This window comes from Acomys russatus, chromosome 30 (genome assembly GCF_903995435.1).
Source record: "Acomys russatus chromosome 30, mAcoRus1.1, whole genome shotgun sequence".
Taxonomy (NCBI): domain Eukaryota; kingdom Metazoa; phylum Chordata; class Mammalia; order Rodentia; family Muridae; genus Acomys; species Acomys russatus.
Genome location: NC_067166.1, coordinates 25146861 through 25170180, shown reverse-complemented (window position 1 = coordinate 25170180; position 23320 = coordinate 25146861). Strand labels below are relative to the sequence as shown.

Here is a 23320-nt window from a genome sequence, read left to right as displayed (position 1 = left end):
TGAACTTTTGCAAGTAAAGCTGTTTGGGCAAAACGGCAACTGTGTGATACACCACAGCTTCCACAGCAAGACTTTTAAATTTTATTTATTTATTGTTTTATTGTATTTTAGGGGATGCGTTGCAAAGGGTGGGTATAGAGGGATAGGGACATGATTGGAATTGGGCTGCATGATATGAAATTCACAAAGAATCAATAAAAGTTGAAAAAATTCCAAGTATGGATTACCTATCTGTCACTCTCTATCCAGGGACTGATTTGATGCCTGTACTATGGCCGCTTATTTAGAATTTCCAATTCTCCTGGGCTAAGTTTTTTTTTTTCTTCTTTCTAAATTTCTTTCTCCTTTTCTTTAAAAAAGAATGAATTGTATGCCAGCCATTCAAATTCACTTTGCTATCCAAATCAATATGTAAGTTTGTTTTTAATTTGTTTGTGCAAATACCCTGCTTTTCAGCTGATAATGGCTTACGAGTTTGACTAGTGCCTCCTAGGAAGTAGGAGAGCCTTTTGAGAGCCAGTACCATAGCAGGATAACATGGTACAGATGCGGCAGAAAGGAAGAAACATCTCACTGATGCTTGAAGTACAAAAATATGTCTATTACAGTCGCAGAGTTTAAGCCAATGAGAATCTCGTCCCTTCCCTTCTCCCAGTCCTACTAGACTTATACTTTGCAAATGGAGCTTGTGGTTAAATGGCTGGTTTCCATCATCTTTTCATCAATTGAATGTTCATATTAAATTTGGGGCTTAGGTTAGCCTAGGGAAAACATTCCCAATCATCTCATTTGGCTTAATCTTAATGATGATCGATTGATCGATTGACTGATTGATTGGTTATTCTGAGACAGGGTCTTTATACATAGCAGACTCAATCTACCAAGCATGGTGATAATAAATATTTACCACCATGCTTGGCCAAATTAGATTTATTTTAGTGTGCACATGTATGTATGGAGCATGGGGTGGTAATAGTCAAACAGCATCATGTTCAGACACTCATGTCTTCTGAGTTAACAGATGAAGTTATTATGAAAGCATTAAATAGGGTCATGGGTTTCTGTATCATCTTCAGCCCAGGAGGAAATGTCTGAAGACAAAAAAGCATGCCCACCATGTGTCTGCACACCAGTGGGGCCATCGTAGAAAAATCCTTCAGGTATGAGTTTGTTGTTCAGTACTTGTTGCACAGTGAACTATTGTGTATCTTTAATAAAATGAATAACTTATAAGGAGGGAAAGAAGAGGGTGAAATTGTCCACTGGTGAATGCTGGTGTGTGGCAGTGGCCGTGGACTCCCTTCTGGTGTGTGGCTAGCTATTCTGCAGGGGTAGCTTTTGCATTTATGAGAGCTAATGCAGTCCCTGAAGACGTGATAAGATTACGGCAAACCCCTCCACAGTGGCACTGTCTGAGCCATTTAGACTAGGGATGGTATCACAAGGGATTAGCTCAAGCTTTTCAGGAAACAGACAATTTCATCTGCATCATTTTTACAAGCTGAAGTTTTATTATTTACTGAATTATCTATGTTTTAAAAAAAAAATCTGTGCCTGGTATGAAATTTCACTCCATCAAGTGTTACAATGACTCTCATTTTCATTACAAGCAGGGGAATGAATAAAGGAGAGGTGTTAGGAAACATGGCAATAAATTAGAATATAATTTACAAAAGCAAAAATAGTAACAGTGTACCACATTAATACTGAGTATAACATAATAAGCAACAACTAATCACAATAATACAAATGTAATTTTGATCTGGATCATTAAGGATATCTATAAGACATTCACTCAAATACATAAATTCCTAATGATATGGACTATTGGGAATTCATACCTGTCTTTAGGGGTTCAACCATTTGGGTACATTTAACGTTCCTTTTTTTTTTTTTTTTTTTTTTTTTTTTTTTTGTAGGCCTTTATACCAGTGCAGACACTGCTCCCAGCCATGGGTACCCTGGTACCCTAAGTAGTCAACATAGCTCACAACATCTGGAGTGCCTGCCAGGGCAGCCCAGCCTCCGCTGATGATCTCACTGTCGGCATGCAGGACAGAGATGGCTGCAGTAGCTTTGGTGTTGCAATGCATTATGGAAGATGCCTTTTGTTTTATTTAACCTTCTCAGGGTCTAATTCAGGGTCTAATTGAAAATGTTGCATGCTGTTCTATCCATGCTTTGTTCTCCCACGGAAGGCTGCACTGCCCTTGGCCATGGCCTGCTCTCAGTGCCCGTGTACTTCCTGGAGAGAGCACAGGCTGATCTCTGCCCCTAGCAGTGGCAGAGGCAGGTCCTGCACAGTACCTGGGTCAGCCCTTGTGACGTTAGCTCCCAGTGAGGTAAATACAGCTCTTTACAAGTACTGTAAGAAATCTTCTTGGAATAAAAACATGAGTTACTATTTATGTCGGTACAAATCAGATCTGGATAGCAAGCCTGTGTCTAAACTGCCGCAGCAATCACCCATCCTTTATTTCACCAGGGCACATTAGCACCAAGTTAACTGTCCTCTGGAAAGGACCAAGGGAATTCAAGTCTGGGCCAGGCTTCTGTGGGCTGCTTTCTTTTAATGGCTGTAATAATGGCACTTGGGCTGGTCTTCTCAGTTAGATGGAGGTCTTGGCTGTGTGTTTTGTATCTTTGAGAGCCTCCTCTGGAAAACTCAGGGATGGTATTGAGAGAGAAGCAAGGAATGAGATGCGGCTGGTCACACTGGAGTGTGGAGTAACACCCAGGCCAGCTGTACGCGGTGAGCCAGAAGCGGAGGGGGGCCTTTGGTGACAGCGTGTCTTCTAAGGTCAGCACATACGTGACACACTGAAGTATCGTTTCAGAGCACAGTGGTAGATATAAGTGAGACATGCTCTTAAATGAAAATATTCTATTTGTTACAGCGTAGCCATTTAGTTTGTGTTTTAGATGATGGTGTATGCGTGGGACACATAGTGAAGGACTAAGGAGGTGTGCTCGACACAAAGCACATTCACCAAAAACCCACCCCAAGCTACAAGTGTTCAAGTACAAAGTAGTAATATAAACAAATCAGCGGGTTGTCGGGTCTTTTGATGGCCAAGTTGTGAAGCCTGAAGATGGGAAGACCTAAGCTAGTCATCTCAACTCAGGAAGATAGGACTGCAGAGCTCGGCTTGCCCAGGAAATCGAGTCTCACAACTGCCATTCAGAATATTCACAAAAAGTACTTGGTCAAGCGACTATTAAACTTATACTGTGTGACCTCTCCTCGTGAGCTTTTCTTCTTTGGTTGTTATCCTTCCCTACTTTAAACCCCACAGAAATAGCACAGCTATATTCAAGCAAACTCACCTGTCTCCACACTTGGGAGTACCTGCACGTGCACACACACACACACACGCGCACACACACACACACACACACACACACACACGTACACACTTGCTCTCATATAAATAAATGCCCTTCTACATATCAAAGAAGGGACATCTGGAACCCATCGTGTTGTCAGCAAATCACAAAAGGGCCCGCCTGGCTGTTACTAAGCCAGCCTATCTCTTGCATGGCATCATCTCCATAAGCTTACCATGCGTGCAACAGCCCAGCAGGGCAGAAGCTGATCTGTGGCTGGTGGGGATGTAAACACTAAGGAGTCAGGGTGACTCAAAGAAGAAGTAAGGCATCCCGTGTGACAGCTGCAGAGGGCCTGGGACTTCCGTCTCTGCCATCCCCTAGGTCTGGCTTCTACATGAAGTTGAAAATGTTTTCCTCTTAAAGTTTTAGTGGAAATCTCAGCTTCGCTCGCACAATGGCAAGTTGGCCACAGTCGCTCAGCACTGAGTTTATAGACTTGCACAGCTGCAGCAATTGCTGCACGGCTTCCAACCAAGTCCCTCACCGTCGAGTTCAATAGAGTTTTATACATGGCTCACAGCAGTGCTCAGAACAGGGGTCATTCCTAAGGAAATTAAGTGGGATAAAGAAAAATAATACAAACTTTCATTACTTCTGGTTTATAATTGTTTCTTAAATTACAGTTCAAAGCCCATTTTATAATTTAAGTTGTGGTGCTATTGTGTTGAGATAAAGTATAGTAAATATTTTTAAGCTATGATTTAAGAATTCTGAGTCTCTTCTACTACCATAGTTGACCAAGTCATAATTAACTACATTTAAAACAGTCTTAAATACAAATGGATTCAGTGTCATTGCTAAGTCCATAATAAAAATTTTCTTAATGGTCCAAGGAGGTAAACAGGCTATTAATTTACTCGAAAGAACACAAACGTTCCACAGCAAGCGAGTCCCCCTGTGTTGTTTGCATCTCTCAGATCTGGCATTCCCTCCCAATACCATGTCCAGCACTTTGGATCAATACATCCCACTTCACAGAAGTTAAAATAATATTGCAATCCTGTCAGCTGGGGCTGACCAGTGGTTACACTTTCCACAGGGTAATGCTTTTGTAAGGGCGTCAGGCCGCTTCCTCTGGGTGGCTCTCTTCGATGGATGCATTTCCACGATGAAATGTCAGGACTCTTCGGCTTTCCGAGGGTCAGTGTCCTTGGCAGGTCTTACAGCACATCTGTCTGAAGTATGCTCGGCTACAGAACTTGAACTTCAGCACCAGTGGGCAATAAGCCACTTTGTTCACATCTTTGCACTCTAACAAATGGAGGCAGAAAGTGGAAAACAATTAGAGTCACATAAACATGCTGATAAGCTTGCCCAGTTAGCAAGGACCCCTCTGGCCAATCCACCTTCATTTGTATGTGCCTGTGATTTTTTAAAAAATTTTGCTTTTAAGCACACTGTCTGGAACAACCTACCAGAAACATTCTTTTGGTATATTTTAACATAATTTTAAAAATGCAAGGCTTTTCTTCCAGACTATTGTTAAGTGTGGTGCATGCCCACTGTGTCTTGAAAGAATTACCGTTTGCTGGGATGAATGATCACTTTAGACATCTTGGAAACATGAGTCATTTTTCTTACAGTGATTTTATTGCTTCTTTCTCAAGGGTTATTTTTATTCAGCATGTAAGGTTATCCACAATCAAACATGAGTTGCACTGTCTGATACAAAGGTCCATGTGTCTCTCCAGAACTCTTCATGAACAGGATTGCTGACAGTGGCCTAGGAAGTCAGCAACTTGACTACACAAAGAGGAAATCTGTGAGGGACTGGCCTCAAAGGGCAGCAGTCTATGGGCCAGGGAAACATGTAGAAATGTCTTCTCTTAATTTGGAAGTGAGACAACACAGCCTTCTTTGCTCCTGTATGCATTTTCCCATCAGTGCTAGAACTGCCACAGTTGCAGTCTGCAGCTCTCGCAGCTAGAAGGTGAGTGGGTGACTTTCCCCTCTCCCACAGGGGCTGCTGGCAATGGTCGGACTGAGTACACCAGCCTGTGATCACAGGAGCCACACATTCCTCTTCCATCAGTACAAGGCACTACTGCACAAGGTGACTCCTCTCTATTATGGTCATTTTATTTGGGAGACTTTAAAATATTTGTGGACATAGTAATTAAAATTTCATGGTTTTCCATCTGATTCTACTGAAGTACCATGGGACAACCATGTAAGGCCATTCAGACTCATGTAGGCCTGGGCACCGTCCAGTGTAGCATAACGTGTGTTATTTGTTTGTTTTGTCCTGACTTCAGATATCTGTTAGCATTCCAAAGCATGCAACAAGCATGGAAAGCTGAGTACAAAACAAGGGGGGCGTTCCTAGCTCCTCTTTATGCTCTCACTGTAAAGGCTCTTTCAGCAAAGTCTTAGCATTTGAAACAGGAACCCTCTAATTTTCTAAAGCTACGAACTCTGCCACTTTTAAGGCCCCTACTCAAGAGTCAATACAAAAGAGAAAGATATTTAGAATTTTGTTTTTTGGTTTTTTTTTGTTTTTTTTTTTTTTTGTTTTGTTTTTGTTTGTTTGTTTTTTCGAGACAGGGTTTCTCTGTGTAGCCTTGGCCATCCTAGACTCACTTTGTAGACCAGGCTGGCCTCGAACTCACAGCGATCCGCCTGCCTCTGCCTCCCAAGTGCTGGGATTAAAGGCGTGCGCCACCACGCCCGGCGATATTTAGAATTTTGATCAGAAAAGTTTATATTATGAATCTCAGTACATTTGGTTGTATGGAAAGATGGTGAGGAGGAGCATAAACATGCCTTTAAACTTGCACTAAAAAAGGAAATCAGATGATAGAGCCTTCTATATACCCTCTTCCATAGAGTGGAGAGGAAATGTAGGAGACAGAATTGCTACTGTGTCCTCTTTGCCTAATTTTGAGAAGGAAGCAAGATGCATGTTAGATTTATCAATGAAGATACAGTATTTCAACTGCTACTGAGAAAATAGTGCCCCAAAGACACAAATCAGTTTGGAAAGCAATATTCTCTGGGTCACTACTTTATCAGGAGAATCATGACTCCATTTTTGGAAGACAGGCCGGATCAGGAAAACTGTGAGTTGAACAAAATATGAGTAAATACAAACTTTTAAACCCTTTGATTCAGACTTCATGAACTGATTTTTAAAATGTATAATGAGCCAGGCATGGCGACGCACAACTGGAATGCCAGCACTCGGGAGGCAGAGGCAGGTGGGTCTCCGTGAATTCGAGGCCAGCCTGGTCCACAGAGCGAGTCTAGGACATCCAAGGCTACATAGAGAGACCCTGTCTTAAAAAGCAAAACCCATCAACAAAACAAACAAAAGTATAATGAATAAAATGGGGAAGTGGGGTATATGTAAATTCCCCTCTCTCTACCCACCAAATATAAACAGTGGAGGGTTTTTCCATAGGTGGGTGCTGGACTCTGAACTTTCTTCTGCAAGTGGAGGCCCCGCACAATACCTAGTCAGCGCAGAGGTGGGGTGGGGGTACTAGCCCAGGGTGTCCCTCTCCAGACTTCTTAATACCTTTGCTAAGTTACTTCTCAACTAACTTTATTGGAAGCGGAAGATTATCAGGCCCTAGAAGCAGGACCAAGCTAAGAGAAGTAGGAGCTGACTGTGAGGGAGCACAGAAGGACCAGAGGCGTGAGGTCAGTGAGTCTGGGGCGAGCTCTGCTTCTGCTCTTCTAACATTCGCTTGTCCTTTGTTAAACTACCCAGCAGCTCTAACGCTCAGAAGACCAGCAGAAGCCCTGCTCATTTGGCAAAGTATGCATACAACGGGAAGCACATGCTATGGCATCCAGCTCAGGAAGCCATAGCTTGGTACCTCTCCGAACGGCACCTGGCACTGACAACAGCCTCATACATCATTTCTCTGAAACCTGTCAGGTGAGCACAGGCTGCCAGGAAGGGCAGACAGCAAATTAACAGAAAGCTATTAAACAGTGTAGGCAGACCACGGGGCCAGCAGCCAGCAGCCAGCAGCCAGGAAAGCCCTAGGCAAGCTCTGAGGATGGCCAAGGCTCAGACAGCAGACCTTGCCGACACACCTAGGTTACACAGGGCATTGCTGCAGTGTGGAGCTCCTAAGCAGGACCATGTGGAAGATCCAGTTCCTACTCTTTGGTTTTGCCTTCTAGGAACTGTTGTGACTAGAAAAATCAGTTCATTACACATTTGGATTGATGAAAGTATATTCACCAAAGCCCAGCCACAGCCAGCCTTTTATTTATGTAGTCTTTTAACTCCACAAGAGCTTAATGTCGTAACAGACTAAACAGTGTAATTTATCAAGCACGTCCTTTATGTCAGGCATAACCTTAGGCAGTTTTATACTTTTATATCTAATCCTTTTAGTATGTGGAATGTCAGCTTTACATAGACGGCAAAGCTTGAGTTCACAAAGGTTTTAGAGCTCATGCTGGGTCACAGAGCTAGGCACTATACAGACTGGGGTCAAACCTCAGCTTTGTCCAACTGCAAAGCCACTCTTGTTTTGGCAGCATTCTTGGCATTTTAATGAAAATGTGTCTACTTTGTAGGTCTCTGTTATAGCTGACAGAGTGGTAAGGCAGCCTGTGGGGTGTCATAGCCAGGTCTTGTAACTTTTGAGAGTTTGGTCAGCCTTCTTAGAGAAGGGGAGGAGTGTTTGGGAGAAAAGAAGGATGCTTCCAGGTCATAGCGTTCAGGGCTGACTGAATTACCCTTCCTAACTTTCTCATCATACTTACATGAGTAAACAGTTGGTGACAGATGTAAAAGTCTTAAAGCCCCATTATTATAGAAATTGGAATAGAATCTTGAAAATATCTAAACTGGGATTAAAGAGAAGGTGATTTCTAGCTTGGCAAGACAGGGCTGCTTTGACATGACACACTGCTGAAATATTTGAGAGGTCTTAATTATAAAACTTACCCCCTCCTCATTCTCAAAGCATGTTAAAATTATGAAATGGTTTCCTGTCTTCTAATCTTGAGTTAATGTGTCACACCATTAACTTAAAGTTTAAAACAATTTTCATTGGGCATGGCATTCATTAAATAAGGTTTGTGCTACATAAAAATACCTCCATACAAGTATGTACTGCACATTAAACATATACCCTGTCTATCTTCTTCCCTTTTACTTCCTTCTTCTGTTAGTCCCCTTTGCTTTTAAAGAGGTTTTGGCTTCCATTTTCATGTCATATAATAGAAATTATTTTATATCTATTTAAAAATTTGTAAACCACCAGTGATAGAAAATATATGATATCTGTCTTTCTAAGACTGGCTTGATTCACTTACTGTGATTATATCCAGTTTCACCCATTTCCCTACTCATGACATAGATTTGTTCATACATACACACACATACACGCGTGCGCGCTATCCCTCTGCTGTTGGAGACTTAGGTTGGTTCTGTAACTTAGCTATTGTTAGTTGCTGTAATAAACACGGATGTCCAAGGCTTGATGTGATATGTTGACTTGGAGTACTTTGGTTAAATACCCAGGAGTGGCATAGCTGGGAATATAAACTAATCCAGCTGCTATGGAAGTGAGTTTGGCAGTTCCTGTTTTTTAAAATTAGTTCAAGCTGGGCATGGTGGCACAAGCCTGTAATCCCAGCACTTGGGAGACAGAGCCAAGTGGATATCTGTGAATTTGAGGCCAGTCTGATCTACAAAGCAAGTTCAAGCTAGCCAAGGCTACATAGAGAAATCCTGTCTTGGGGAAAAAACGGTTCTACCATATGGCCTGACTATATCACAATAAGGCAGATTTTTGTGAAACATAAAAAATGAATAAATAAATTACATTTTCCCATTGAAGTAAAAAAATTACAACAGAAATGTGCCTTAATTTCTGAATGCTCTTCGATGTTCTAGAAAAAGTATTAAAATAGATTCTTGAGGTTTAGGGGAGGGCATAATGTTTTCTGTATTTGGTCTGTTTAAAGATTTGGTCTTTACTATTGTATTTTCTGCATTACAGGCAGATGTGCTAGCACTGGGCTGCTCTTCTGCTGCCTTTTAAACAGTAGGATACAAGCCAGAACATCATAGAATTTAAGGTGAGAGAACCTGATTTTGTCTTCTATATCATCATGTACTGGCTAAGTGTACTTTAGGGAGAAAAACCTTCTTTCTATTGTTTTTCTACTCTAGAGCAAGAGGGCCTCACTGTGTGGATATTAGAAAACATTTCTGTCTCTCCTCTTATTATTCCCTACCTCAGCCCTGAAGAAAATTGTCATGCAATGTTTACAGTGAAAATAACTCATGCGGTGTTTAGAGCAGGAATAAGAGATTTCCATGAACAAGTTGGAACATTCAGCATGCATACAGTGCAGACAGGATGAATACAGATAGAATGCATCTCTTCTGGACCTGTAACTTCTTTGTGAGATTGGGAAGAGTATAGTAAGTGGAGCTACAAGTAGCGCATCTAAGATTTATCTTTTGAATTAAAAAAAAAAAAATAGCATCAGCTCCTGACAACTTGTCCATGGGAATGGAGAGCCCAGCAAGAAATGGAGAGCAAAGAGGGGCATGGACATGCGGTTGAGGAGCTGGTGCCAGGGGCCTGCTCAGATAAAACCATGCTAGAGCTTTGACACTTGATGCATTTAGGTAGTAAGGGATGAGCTAACAAGCCCCTGAGGCAGGATGATAGCAGCCGTCATGGATGAGTGCTTTCTGTCTCCCTCCCTCTCTTCCTCTTCTCCCTTCCCTCAGGCTTACCCTTGTACACCACCCACATTCAACCTCAAGATGGCATAATCCCAACTCATATTCAGGGTTCCTCAAAACTCAACAGACAGGAGTGCTGAATGGATTAGGAGCTCCTTGAAGTGATGACGGTAAGAACAAAAATCCAGGTCTTGCCCGTTTCCTTTGAACTGAAGTCTTCAAATGACCTTTCTTGTTTTTCTCACTGATTTTCATACCTCAGATTCTATATTAAGGATTAAATTCTGTAGCTATTTATTTCATAGATGTTTGTTATGTGATTTGTGGAGCTGCCTAGACTTACTCAGAGAAGTGTGTCTGAGAGAAACTGAGACCCAGAACAGCCACCATGTGACATCTCAAGCTGGTAGACCAACATTTACTGCTCACAGCCTTCCTGGGTTAATTACTAGCTCATGGCACACCATGAGTCACTATCTGCCTGCAACAAATACTAGATGCCCTGTGGTTCTGAGAAGCTGAAAATATTCCCCATATACCCTATAAGGAAACTTGAAACTGCATGAACAATGAATAAAATGGCATTTGGAGGTAGAATTTCAGGTGAGCTTGAATGGGCTAGACCCAGCTGCCATGTGCACTTGAGAAACTTAGTATTTGAAATGCAGTGGTACCCAGGCTGTCTATAGCTCACTCTTGGCAGCACGGTGGTGTTGCCCTCACAGTGGCAGCCTGTCAAGCCTGTCAGGATCCTGCCTATGGAGTGTCAACCTTTCACTGACGGCTTTCAGAAAGAAAAGAACAAAAGCAGATGTTGGACACAGTAAACTGCACTGCCTTTTCCGTCTCCCATTTCCTTTCACTATTTTAATTTCTTGATGCCCTACTTCTGGTTCTTTCTCTGACTGTCTTTGATTGGCTTAAACTTCCTTCCATTAAAAAAAAAAGTCTCTGTGTGCTTGTTTATTGATTATGTTACTCAAACTCCATTATGGCTGCACATACTTGCCTCGGCCAGGAATATCCACATCCCAGCGTCTCCTTGGTAATCTGTTGGCAAACCAGTGCCCAGATCCCATTCGCTGTGCCCGTGATGCTTCAGTTCACTATCCTCCCTGTGTTCTTGGGGAGGCTCTTTGTATTCCTGCTAAATGCGGCTTACCATGTTAGTCTGCACACCACCATCCCTACTAAGTTATGCCGTCTTTGTGGATGTCACTTTGTGGCACCCCTAGTCTCAGTGTCTGGCAGAGTAAATGGATTAATGGCAGGATGAGCAGAGAATGTTCTTAAAAAGAATCACTGTCTATAGTCATGTACCGTCTGCTGAGCTGACTGGGCTCCAATGGATAGTTCCAAACCCATGCTCACACATATGGCTCTGATTAATCTCAGTGGGCCACAAAACAAAACAAATAGACATGAATGTGAGAGAGATTTGTGGGGGGAGACGAGTATGAACGGTTGTAGGGTGGTGGAAGTGAGAGTCTTCAGTGTGCAAGGTGTATATATGTAAAATTGTAAACAAAACGAAACAAAACAAACAAACAAACAAAAAAAAAAAACCCAAGCCCCTATCACCTTCAAGTATGGATCATGTCTAAATCAAAGCAAGTTTACTACAATGTTAGTGCAATAAATGGTGCATATTCACTGAAGCATTCCTTCAACTTTGTTGTGTATTTGAAACATTATTTTCATAATAAAATGTTGACTAGGTGAGTGAGCATTACCTAAGCCTCAGTAGTTAAAACAGTTCTCAAGGTTTTAACTATAGACCATTTTATCCACAGAAGCCCAGAGGAAGTAGATCCTCAGAGAACTCCCCTAAGCTGCTCTGTAGTGGCAGAGCTAAACTGCTTCCAGCAGTCTCCCTGGGAGTTGGGGGAAGCCCAATTCTTCTGATAGCACAGTCCTTTCTACTGCATCTTTAACTAGAAACTGGTCAGTCGTTCAGGTTTTCTTCAGGAGCATATCTAAGCTCTACACTCTGACCTCCCCCCCTCAGCAAGTCATTACGCTTATGTAAAGCCCTCTCTTGACATCTATGGCATCTATTCATTCCTTTTCCCTGTCGGTGACAACTTACGACCAGAGTCAAATCCTGCCTTCATTCTCCTGAGTTCACCTTGAGCTCCTCCACAGATACACCATAGTTTGCTCACAGACCACTTAGTCTGTGCAGGCTGCCTCGATCCAAAAGGTTAAAGTCATTGATCTTCATTTGAGCCTCCCTTGGAACTTATATTAACTGTTTCACATAGCACATTCTACCTTTCTTTTTAAATTAAAAAAAAAAATAGCTGGACACAGAGGCATACTCTTATAATCACAGTTTGGAAGACAGACAAAAAGGTCATGAACACCAGGCCAGCATATATATATAGAAAAACTCTTTCTCAGTTAAAAAAAAAAAAAAGATAGCATATAAATACAGTGGAAATTGACATGCTTTGAGGCTCTGTCAAATCTGGGTTCAAATCCTGCCTTCTGTAGCTACTACTTCCTAGACTTGTAATCTGGACAGATTACCATCATTTTTTGTGCCTCCATGCCTCAGTTCTTTATCCACAATAATATGTTGCAGATGATTATATAAAGATTGTATATTATACAGACATAATACAGAAAGATTTTTTTATGTATGTGAGAAATTAAAGGGTCAAATACACAGAGTAGTTTAATGAATTCATCACATCCTCTCTCCCATTTAACCTTGCATCTTCCAATTCTGAAATAAAAATGATCTAAACCCAAAGGCGGGCTGCTAATAACTTACAATGACTGAAAGGTGTTTGCTAGAGATGATTTCATTGAGATCATTTAAGACATCTATTTTCAAGAAAACAGCTTCTGTTTACTAAACATTTTTAATTATTTTTGAGAAATGGAAAGTTACATTTCCAGGATATACTTTATCATAGAGACAACAACAAAAATAGATGGCGTTAGAGCTAAAGGTTTGCAAATTTAAACTATGACTTTAAATTAAGGTAGGATAGAGCTACTCTATTCTAAAAAATATAACATACATTACAACAAATGTATTGTGTGGAGTCTTAGTTAAACAAAAGACTTTTGCCAAAGATGCAAGGCCTCTCTCTCTGTACACACCACACCAAATCCTCGTGCTGCTCCAAATAAAATCCTACAGAAACTTTAAAGTCATGAACATAATTTCAAGGGCTCCCTTCAATATGGATAGAGCTGACTAAAAGGAACAGGCATCCTTTGAAGAGGTTTGTAAGCATTTCATTAGAAAATTATCAGACTTCCCCTATGTCTGTGACTGAGGGAGACCTCCTCCCCCTATATATGCTCTCAGAATATCAAGTCTCTTCTTGGTAACTAGCTATCCTTCCTCTGCGTGCCACCATAGGGGAGGGGAGAAGGGGAGAAATGGGAGGGAGGGAAGAATGGGAGGAAACAGGGGAAGGGCTAACAATCGAGATGTAATATGAATAAATTAATAAAAAAACAAAACAAACAAAACAAACAAACAAACAAAAATGAACTATGAGCATATACAGGGGGAGGAAATCCCCCTCAGGAACAGTCAAGGGGAGGGGAATAAGGGGAAAATGGGAGGGAGGGAAGAATGGGAGGATACAAGGGATGGGATAACCATTGAGATGTGACAAGAATAAATTAATAAAAAATTTTTAAAAAAAGAAAGAAAAAAAAAGAAAATTATCAGACTTTATGGGTGTTTTTTTCTTTTTTTTCTTTTTTTCTTTTAAGAGCAGAGCCATATAGCTAGGTCTCTTTAAAAATTTTAAATCCATGATTTCAGATGCTGTTGGTGAACCTGTGCATATATTTTATATAAGAAGGAAGCCTGAAATTCCTGACTATGCCATATTTACCTTCATTTTCTGGATGATTTCTAACATTTCATACATAGCACCACCAACAAATTTTAATGATGCCTATATGGATAAAGTATTTTTACTTAAATGAAAGATAAAATTCAGGATTTTGGGTAGCATCTGCTGTTAATTGAAGGATTTTTTCAATGTATGAAAAATAAATTTCAAAGTATAAAGGCCTTTGTCCTCCTTTATTACCCTTCATGTAGTTATTTTTCACTTCTCTACATCAAGAATCTGGTATTTAAAACACACAGTTTCAAACCTATGTTTTCATTATATGCATCGCAAGAACTAACTCTGTTTTGTTTGGTTTTATCTTGTTTTTGTTTTTAGATAGAGTTTCTCTACAGAATCCTCGCTGTCCTGGAACTCATCGTGTAGAACAGCGTGGCCTTTAACTCACAGAGATCTGCTTGCCTCTGCCTTCTAAGTGCTAGGATTAAAGGCATGTGCCACTATGTCTAGATTATATGAATTAGCTCTTGATAGAAGCATTCTTTATCATTTCCAAAAAGAACCAAACATTTTCCATCTTTACTGGCTCACTTTTTGTTTGTTTGTTTGTTCGACTTTTTGGAGACGGAGTCTCACTCTGTAGCCTAAACTGTTCCAATCCATGTGTGTCAGCCTGCCGAGTCAGGAATTGGAAGTAAGTGTGAGCCACCAAGCCTGGTTAAATGTTTTCATTTTGAATAGTAGTCATTTAAAGAGCAAATCCAGAGTTCTGGCAAAGGTTGACCAGAACTCTAAGCAAAACATGACTGTAGAGATATCCACTCTGACGTCTCATTTCATAGACAAGTAAATTTCTCTCCAGATAGCAAGTGACGTAAAGTTAAACCTACAGCAAGAGAATCAGGATAAAACAGTCTTCCTGACCATGGGCAGGCCATAGAACAGCTTCCACAAATCCTTGGAACAAACGGTGCCCAAATAGAGGACTCTTCAAATGTTGGGAACAGTAGAGTGAGTCATAGAGAATCAAGGCCTAACCAAGGCATACTCACCTTCAGTACTGGAGATTGGAGCACTGTCACATTTGCTTTCACACTGTTGCATGGATGGAGGCCGAACAGCTTCTGGACAGTCAACAGATGCCTGGCCAGTGTAGGAGAGACACTGGACTGTTCGCATTTGCTGTCCGAGGCCACACTGAGCAGAGCACTACATTCAGAGATATGAAAAACAAAATATTAGTCAGGTGTAGTGGCACACGCCTATAATCCCAGCACTTTGGGAGGCAGAGGCTCCCAACTCACAGATCTCTGTGAGTTCAAGGCCAGCCCAGTCTACAAAGTGAGTCTAGGACAGCCAAGGCTACACAGGGAAACCCTGTCTCAGAAAACAAAACAAAACAAAAAGAAACAAACAACTCCCCCCAAACAAAACAAAAGGCCAAAAAATATCCTAAAATATTGATTTCCCCATTGTTTATCTGGGGATAATAAAAGACAATATTTTAACTATTGTACATACTGACTTTAATATCCACATGCAATTGTTATTGAGAGGAGTAGGACTTGTTCATTTTACTTTGAAAGTGGCTTCAAGCCTCAGGCTCTGCATTCTTGTTCTAGAAAACTGCAGCGACACATCCCTCAGAAGACAATGGATGGCAATTTCTTGGGATATCATAACTATCCCAAACAAGGTAGGCAGGATTAGAAGGAAAGTGCTACAGTGGAAGTAAAGCCGGGACAGGGATGCGCGGACTGGTCCAGTGCCTGAAGCTGCATGGCCTGGGTTCTATCTTTGGAGCCTACTTAGAGGTGGGAGGAGAGGACTGACTCCAGAGAGTTGCTTTACAACCTCTACATGCCCAGTGTGGCACAGGTGTGTACATACACACATCACACATACACATCACATGCACTAATATAAATAACCATTTAAAAACGAGCTTGCATGGCACCTTGAATTTTCTAAGGAATCATCAGCCACATACACCTCAGAAACAGTCTGTGTTAACCAGTTAACACACTTCCCTCTCTTTTCAGCAACATGAAGGTAATAACAACCTGGTTTAAAATACAGTTCGTGTCACCACGTCTGCATAGGACTTAAATGGTATAATATCAATTATGTATCATTAAACTCTCAGCGAAACATTTTGCAAATAATTCAATAATGTTAGCAATGGAATGCCTGATCTTATCAGGCATATTCCATTTGAGATTTGTAAGTTATACTAAGTATTTCTGTAGAGGCACCAAACTTTGGTTATTTAGTGATCACATTCCTTCTCATAGGCTTGGACACAGAGCAAAGTGTTTATATGGGTATTGAACATCTTCCAGGCAAAACACAAAAGGAGTATAGGCACTGCTGTGCTCCATGAGCACTGGCTGCCTAGGACTCTTTCTTCTGTGTGTGTGGTGTATCTGTGTTGTGTGGTGTATGTGTGGCCAGGGTTCCTGGGCTTGGGAAGACAGGGAGAGTCTTGGGAAAGAGGAGAAGGGGTGCAGGAAGAGGAAGCAGGAGACTTGCCATGGGATAGGAATAGAGCCACGTGGCCCAGGGAAAGGACTCTCAAGTTCCTCGTGGAAAGCAATAGCTAAAATGAACAACAGCAGCAAGTACTTTGGGATTATGGATGGGAGGTAGCACAGATAGAAATTAGTAGAAGCACATGGCATGGGATGGAGACTGGGAGATAACGGAGGATAGTTTAGGAGGTAACATCTGCCTTGATCCAGGTAAAGGCTCATTTTAAAATACATCAGGTGTCTGTGTTCTCATTAGTTGCTAGCAGGTTAGAAAATACCACCATAATAATAATAATTTTAGGACTATACAAGCATTTATTAGGCCCTACTTCTAAATTAACCACAACACAGTAGAGTGGAATGCTTCCAGGTGTGGAGAGTGTGGCTAAGTGGGTAGGCGTCCACAGCTGGGCTCCATGGTGCGTGCAGTTTCACAGCCAGATCTCACACTTAGCATCTTAGGCCCTCACAATGATCAAATCAGAAAGCTCTGGTTTGTATCTGGATGGAGCCCACAGTCTGCCTGCCTTACCTGGCCCCAGTCTCCTGCCACCCAGCGGGGAGGAGGGCAGCGGCCCAGACTGCAGCGGATGCGAGCAGGAGGCTTGCTCTCCTCTGGACATTGTGCAGCTGGGAATGTTTTAGAAAGGTCACTGCTCTTGCACAGAACAATCCGATGCTTGAATCCTGGACCACATTTTGGAGTACACTGGAAAAACAACAACAACAATAACAACAAATATTGAGCAACAACAACTTAGAGACAGGAAAGTGTGAGGAGACTGTGTATGTATAAAATACACCACAAGAAAAGCTCTCAGCTGTGAGGCTCCTTCACAGTCTGATTAAGGGGAAGTACTTTTATCTTTTCCCTAAGGTCTTCAAGAGCTAAATGCAATGTTTGCTTTTCTTGGCTAACATTTCCTTCTTTTATTAGGGGTAGGTTTATTCTCCTATCCCTCCCTATCCTTGGCCTCCTTCAGCTGTGATAAGATTCTGCTAAGTTCTGGAATGCAGAAGCCTACTTGCTGGGTGTATTCTTTTAAGGGAGCTTTTTATGCTTTTAGTAGACCACAAGAACATGTCTTTGTCGAGCAAGCTGGGGGTAGAGGGGATCAACTATTTCCACAGTGTGGCTGTCAAGAATACATGCCTACAGGAAAGGGTTATTGCACAAAATACCCCTGCACTTCTCCATGTCCATAAGTCACAAACATTAAGAACTGGGCACCTGCTCTTCAAACCAAGAAAACAGCACATTTTTATTTAAAAGAGGTCATCATTTTGAAGATTTGTTTATTTATTTATTATTTATCCAGTGCTCTGCCTGCATGTACACCTGCAGGCCAGAAGTGGGCATCAGCTCACATTACAGATGGTTGTGAGCCACCATGTGGTTGCTGGGAATTGAACTCAGGACCTTTGGAAGAGCAGGCGGTGCTCTTAACCATTGAGCCATCTCTCCAGCCCCCCAAAACAGCACTTCTTCCTACGTCAAAACTCCTTTCCTTTACCTGTCTCTAGACGCTTCTTTAGACCACCTACTCAATGTAGTGGCTGACTCATACTCACATCCTGTGGTTCTCTGGAGCCTTCCTTCAAATCTCTTTTTTCTCTCTTTTTCCTGAGAGCCTGACACACAAGTGCAAGCTGCTATTTGTACCTTTAATTCAAATATATTTCCCGAGCTTCTAACTGTGGGTCGCAATCCCTTTAACAAGCCTCTATCTCCAAAAAATTTACATCACAATTGTAACAGTAGCAAAATTACAGTTATTAAGAATCAACAAAAATAATTTATGTTTGGGGGTTACCACAGCATGAGGAACTGTATTAAAGGATTGGCAGCATTAAGAAAGTTGAGAACCACTGCTCTATACGAATCACCTGGACTTGAGGAGTGGGGCATGGAAAAAAAAATGAGAGTCTCTATGCTCAAAAGCCTATATTCTTGTTTAGGAGACAGGCATGGGAACACAAGGCTATGCCACATTTTACGAGAGTGGGTCAGAAATTAAATTCCTGTGTGCTTTATCATCACTGGCTTTTGATGGTTTTATTAGACATAGTCTTTGAGTCTGGCGTATTGGCATAGAGAGGAGAAAAGTCTTGAGGTGGATTCCATGCAGTCTCTTAATCGCAATGAATCCAGCAATAGAAGACACTTCCTCCAACTTAGAAAAGGATTCATCAAGATGTGTTTTTAAGGAGGATGACACACAGTTCTTCAGTGGAAGTAAAAGGAGGATTTAAAATCAAGAGACAAAATCTTCATCTATTACCCATTTTCACAGCCAAATCAATGCCCTTATATCGCTGCTGTTGCTGCCATACTTGCACTCCTCCACTATAAGCCACCAGGCCTTGTTCGTTCTGCCATTTCCACCACCATGGATCACATTTCAGGCAAATATCATTTCCCGCATGATGTTTTACCACTGCTCCTTAATTCTTCTGCTTCCTGCTTTTACCTCACAATACACTTTATGAACTTCAGAGGAAAAGCATCTCATGAGGGTCCCGGGGGATAAAGGAGAACTACTGTACGTTTCTGCACACTCTTCATCCACTTGCTCTCAGTCAAAAGCTGAGAAGTGTTCACACACTCTTCTTCAGTGAGTACACTGGGTCTCAGCCCTACAGAGCTAGCCGCAAACACTTCACGTCTACAGCCAGACTCTCCACTCTGGTCTTTAAATATTGTACTACTTAGGCGTGATAATAAAATCAAACGAAAGCGATCACTTCTAAGAATATGCTAAAGGCAGGGCTACCACTCACAACAGGTTCATTCAGAGGGTAACCGTCCCGCAATCCTTCTCATCAGACAGTCAGAGGAGGGAGCAGAAAGAGCAGGGAGGTCTTCAAGGGTGTGTCAAAAGAAAATAGGCTGCATTTTTCTAAAGGTTGGCTTAAAAAGAGATGGGACATTGCCTGCTCCCCTCCAGAGCTGCCTTCTTCCCCAGGAGGGATGCTTTCCTCCTCTAAGGCGGAGAGAGGCTTGGGCTTCCCTCTACACCCACTCCCAGGAGGGCCTGTCATGCTGTTTATCCTGCCTTACACTAGGCCACTTAGAGCAGGCTTCCTGGAAAAGCAGGGAAAGGGAAACCCATCTTTGCAAAATAAACAGGAACGGCAGACAATAGCCTTTTCCTCCCTCTTGACCAAAGCATAATGGCACTAGAGAGCTGTTCAACTAGACAGGATTGTCAGCACCCCCTAAATGATGCTCTGCTGATGACAGTGCCCCAAGGTCATCTGGAGGAAACGACAGTGCTGGCTCCAGCATGTGCACTCCACTTGCCAGCACTTCCTTCTCCTATACCTTAAATGAGATATCCTCAGGTGATTAAAAATGTCCTCAGCATGTACACGTGCTGCAGGCAGCTTCCAGGGATGCCTCTAAGCTCTGTAAGCCCTCTGAGAACATCACTTCAGAGAGCAGCTAGGTAGAATAAGAATTCCAAAAGAAGTGTAAGTACTATCTGTGTGAGTTAAGTACAGAAGGACACCTTTTATTTACTGATATGCTTCAACACCATTTAAAGGTTGCCTTCTTCAAAGGGATTGTATCTGGTGATTTCATTTGAAAACAAAAATGCGATGGCAATGTGAGATGAGACTATTGTTCTGGTTGGCAAATGTTTCTTCTTGTTTCTTTTTTCAAGGATGATTTGGTACAATCTTTGTGTTCCTTTCCCTCTTTTCTCTCTTTTGCCTTTTGCTGATCTGGAACTCACTTATTTGAAGCTCAGGCTGGCTTCAAGCTCACAGTGATCCTCTTGTCTCTAATCGCAGGATCTACTGGCACTGTATTACAATATTTTGTGTTTTTAAAAAGACTTCCACAGTTGTTTTCTGAACTCTGTGTATGTATCATGGCATGAGTAAGCCCACATTATACATATACATACACAATTTTAAAAAAATGTGTAATTTAAAGCTGTGTAAGCAAGGAAAATTACTCAGTTGGTAAAGGCATTTGCCCCCAAGCCTGATGACCCACATTATAGAAAGAGAGAACCAGCTCCTATAAGTTGTCCTTTGACCTCTACACATGCACTACAGCAAGTGCTCCCTCCTTAACACTCAAATTAACAGAGTATAGATATTTCTATCACAAGTTACAACTGATTTGTAAAGAACTCATACCTAAAATTTAGGTAATAAGCTATAGTACTGCTTGGAAAAATCAAACATAGAAAAAAAAAAAAAAACCTGGGCCTATAAAAAACAAAACAAAACAAAACAAAACACTCGGGCCTTCAAAATGAAACCCTAGAAAAGGCCTGTCTTGGTTTCCAGTATGTTTCAAGGTAAGAAAAGTTCTTGACGCTCTCTTTGAATTTCAGTTTTAATTATCTCACTGGTGCCATGTTTGTGAGGCCCCAGGAAGAACAGCTCCTAAGGGTACTCGCCACAATGCTATTTCAAATTCACTTTACATGTATTTCTCAATTAAACTAATGATGAGTTTCTCATTGAGTTCCTTGCCTCAAACGCCTCTTACTTCTGGACAAGCAATAATAAAATGTAATAGGGGCAAATTCACTTTTAGGCAGTTCTTACTTGTTAAGCCTAAGACCCATGCTCAGGTGTGCTTATGATGTATTAAATGCCTTGATATTGATAACTAAGACATCTCAGAACACGCAGGCCCAGATTTCCTTACTTCAGACCAGTCCAAAGCTACCCACTGAGGTGGACACGACTGGTTGTTGCAGGACTCTTTCTCCATAGGCCGGTGTGTTAAACAGTCACTGTAGTCCAGTGTCTCCTCCTCAGACGGTCCAATCTTCCTGATGCAGAGCACGGCCCTTGTGCGCATCCCACCATCACAAGTCTTGCTGCACTCTAACCAGTCTCCAATGAACCACCTGAAGCGAGACATGAGAGAAAGACAGAAAGCAGTGTCTTCCATGCACCGAGAGGCTTTTAGCTGAGTGGATTTTATACTTTCCCTAGAAAAGCTGACAGCTCAGTGGTGGTTGATATGACGATGCAAATGCAAGAGCCATTAAGCAAATTGCTGTTTGCTGACACTCAGTTGCCTTCCAAAGTGCAACAGGAGGCTTTGAAGCGAACAGAAACTATGTTCAAACAAATAATACATGATATAGTGTCAAAACTTTTTGCTTTTTAACATTAATTCCTGAAGATAAAAAAATCTCTAAGATTTCCATGAGATTTAAATAATATATTTAAAACATGCTAGAACATACTGGTAAATGTTTAACAATTGGTTATCCATGGTAGGGACAGAGTTGTGATTTGTGCCATTTATGTTACATATCTATAATATACATAATTATATACATATATTAAATATTTCACTAAAGCCAATTTTAAGCTGCCAGTTTGACTTTCTGAGTGTGCATAAAGAGCACATGACAACTCAGGTGTTTTAAATACCCCACTGAGTGCAATCTGGAATGTAACAAGCACGAAACACTGAAGACTTTCATTATAGTGACACTGTAACCACTTCACTTAGAAGTGAGGATCCTAGTCTAAACTCCGAAGGAGCTGAGGACTTGTTTTCTAACTTCTAGGAAAAACTCTCATGAAGGTAGGAGGATTTTATAGTCCTTATAGGGACAGAGAAAGGCCAGGTATTTATACCCATAATATTCTTCTGCAAAAGTGGAGCCCTAAGCCAATTGTATGGAAATACAGAAAAACAAACCAAGAGTTTTTTGTTTCCTACAGTTGATGAGGAAGAAACTCTAATGTCTTAGGCATGGCCTACATTTATGCCATCCCTTTTCTTCTGTTTAAAGCCATCAGTGACCTCTCACATGTATAATTTCAAGAAGGGGTTTTAGTACTACGTCTGCACTGTCACTCTCTTGGATGCTATTAATGGTCCAGTGGGAAGCAGGACCCAGTTCTGGCCAATTAGAATTCTACTTCAGAATTTTTACATCTTAACAGAAACAAAAGTGGTCCTTTTACTTCCTGTCACAAAGGTGCATGAGAACACATGTTAGAGCCACTCATGGCCATGTTACTGGACGTCCTGCTGATGTCTCTGTCCATGAGTCTAGTAAGTCTACCCTGATACTTTCCTGAGCTTTGCTATGTAAGCCTTATAAACTGAAGTTAGCCCAACTGAAGTTTTATTACTTGCCACCACAAGTATTGTGTTTCTAATAAGCATTTGCTGAATGCCTACCATGTTTAAAGTATTCTATATTCTACAGGGGGAAACAAAAAGAAAAAACAAACAAACAAACCCCAAGATCCTGTGTTAGAAAAATAGTTCTCCAAAGCCATAAAAAGAGCAACATTGAAACAAAGACTAGATTCCCCATTAACTGCTATTTCTACTGAATCTCATTTATAACACTGTAGAAAACAGAATATACATCATAGGATATTTTCTTCTACCTATGATTATAACCACGCAACTGTCATATGTTCTTGGGTATGAAACCACCAGAGAGAAGAATATAAAAAGCTTAAGAAGCAATTCTTATAACTTTCCTGATCGAAGTCCACTGTGCAGGTTTTGTATATGAAAGGCAATATCTTAGGGACATCAGAGTACCAGCACCCTAATGAGGACTACTACACTTAGCCCACAAAGTAAAAATGGCTTTTGCTCAAAATTAATTGTTTTATCACTATTTATAGGGAAAATGACATTTATAAATATTATTTCCCAACTCAAAACACTTTTGACCTAAAATTCATTTTTAAATCATAACTTAATGTTGAATTAAAATTTTTGATAGTACCACATTTTTCTCTGTTAAGTCATTTTCCAAAGGAGATTTAAAGTGTTCTCCTGGTGGGAGGATCCAAGATGGCAGCACCGAACACACAGGGTATCTGATCTGCAGGACAGAGACTAGGGGCCAAGCTGGGAACTACAAACCACAAAACCTGAAGAGCCCTAGGTG

The 23320-nt window shown here is 41.3% G+C and overlaps 1 protein-coding gene across 1 annotated transcript in view; it reads right to left on the bottom strand.

Annotated features, from left to right (window-relative positions):
* Positions 1-3608: 3608 nt before the first annotated feature.
* Positions 3609-23320, bottom strand: part of Adamts6 (ADAM metallopeptidase with thrombospondin type 1 motif 6) — a 255251-nt gene continuing 235539 nt past the window's right edge. Inside the window, exons 22-25 of the mRNA XM_051172597.1 lie at positions 21088-21292; positions 16948-17124; positions 14937-15093; positions 3609-4641 (exon numbers count right to left, since the gene is read on the bottom strand). Coding sequence (XP_051028554.1) covers positions 4532-4641; positions 14937-15093; positions 16948-17124; positions 21088-21292 — 649 coding nt within the window. The 3' untranslated portion in view covers positions 3609-4531. The remainder of the gene's footprint in view (positions 4642-14936; positions 15094-16947; positions 17125-21087; positions 21293-23320) is intronic.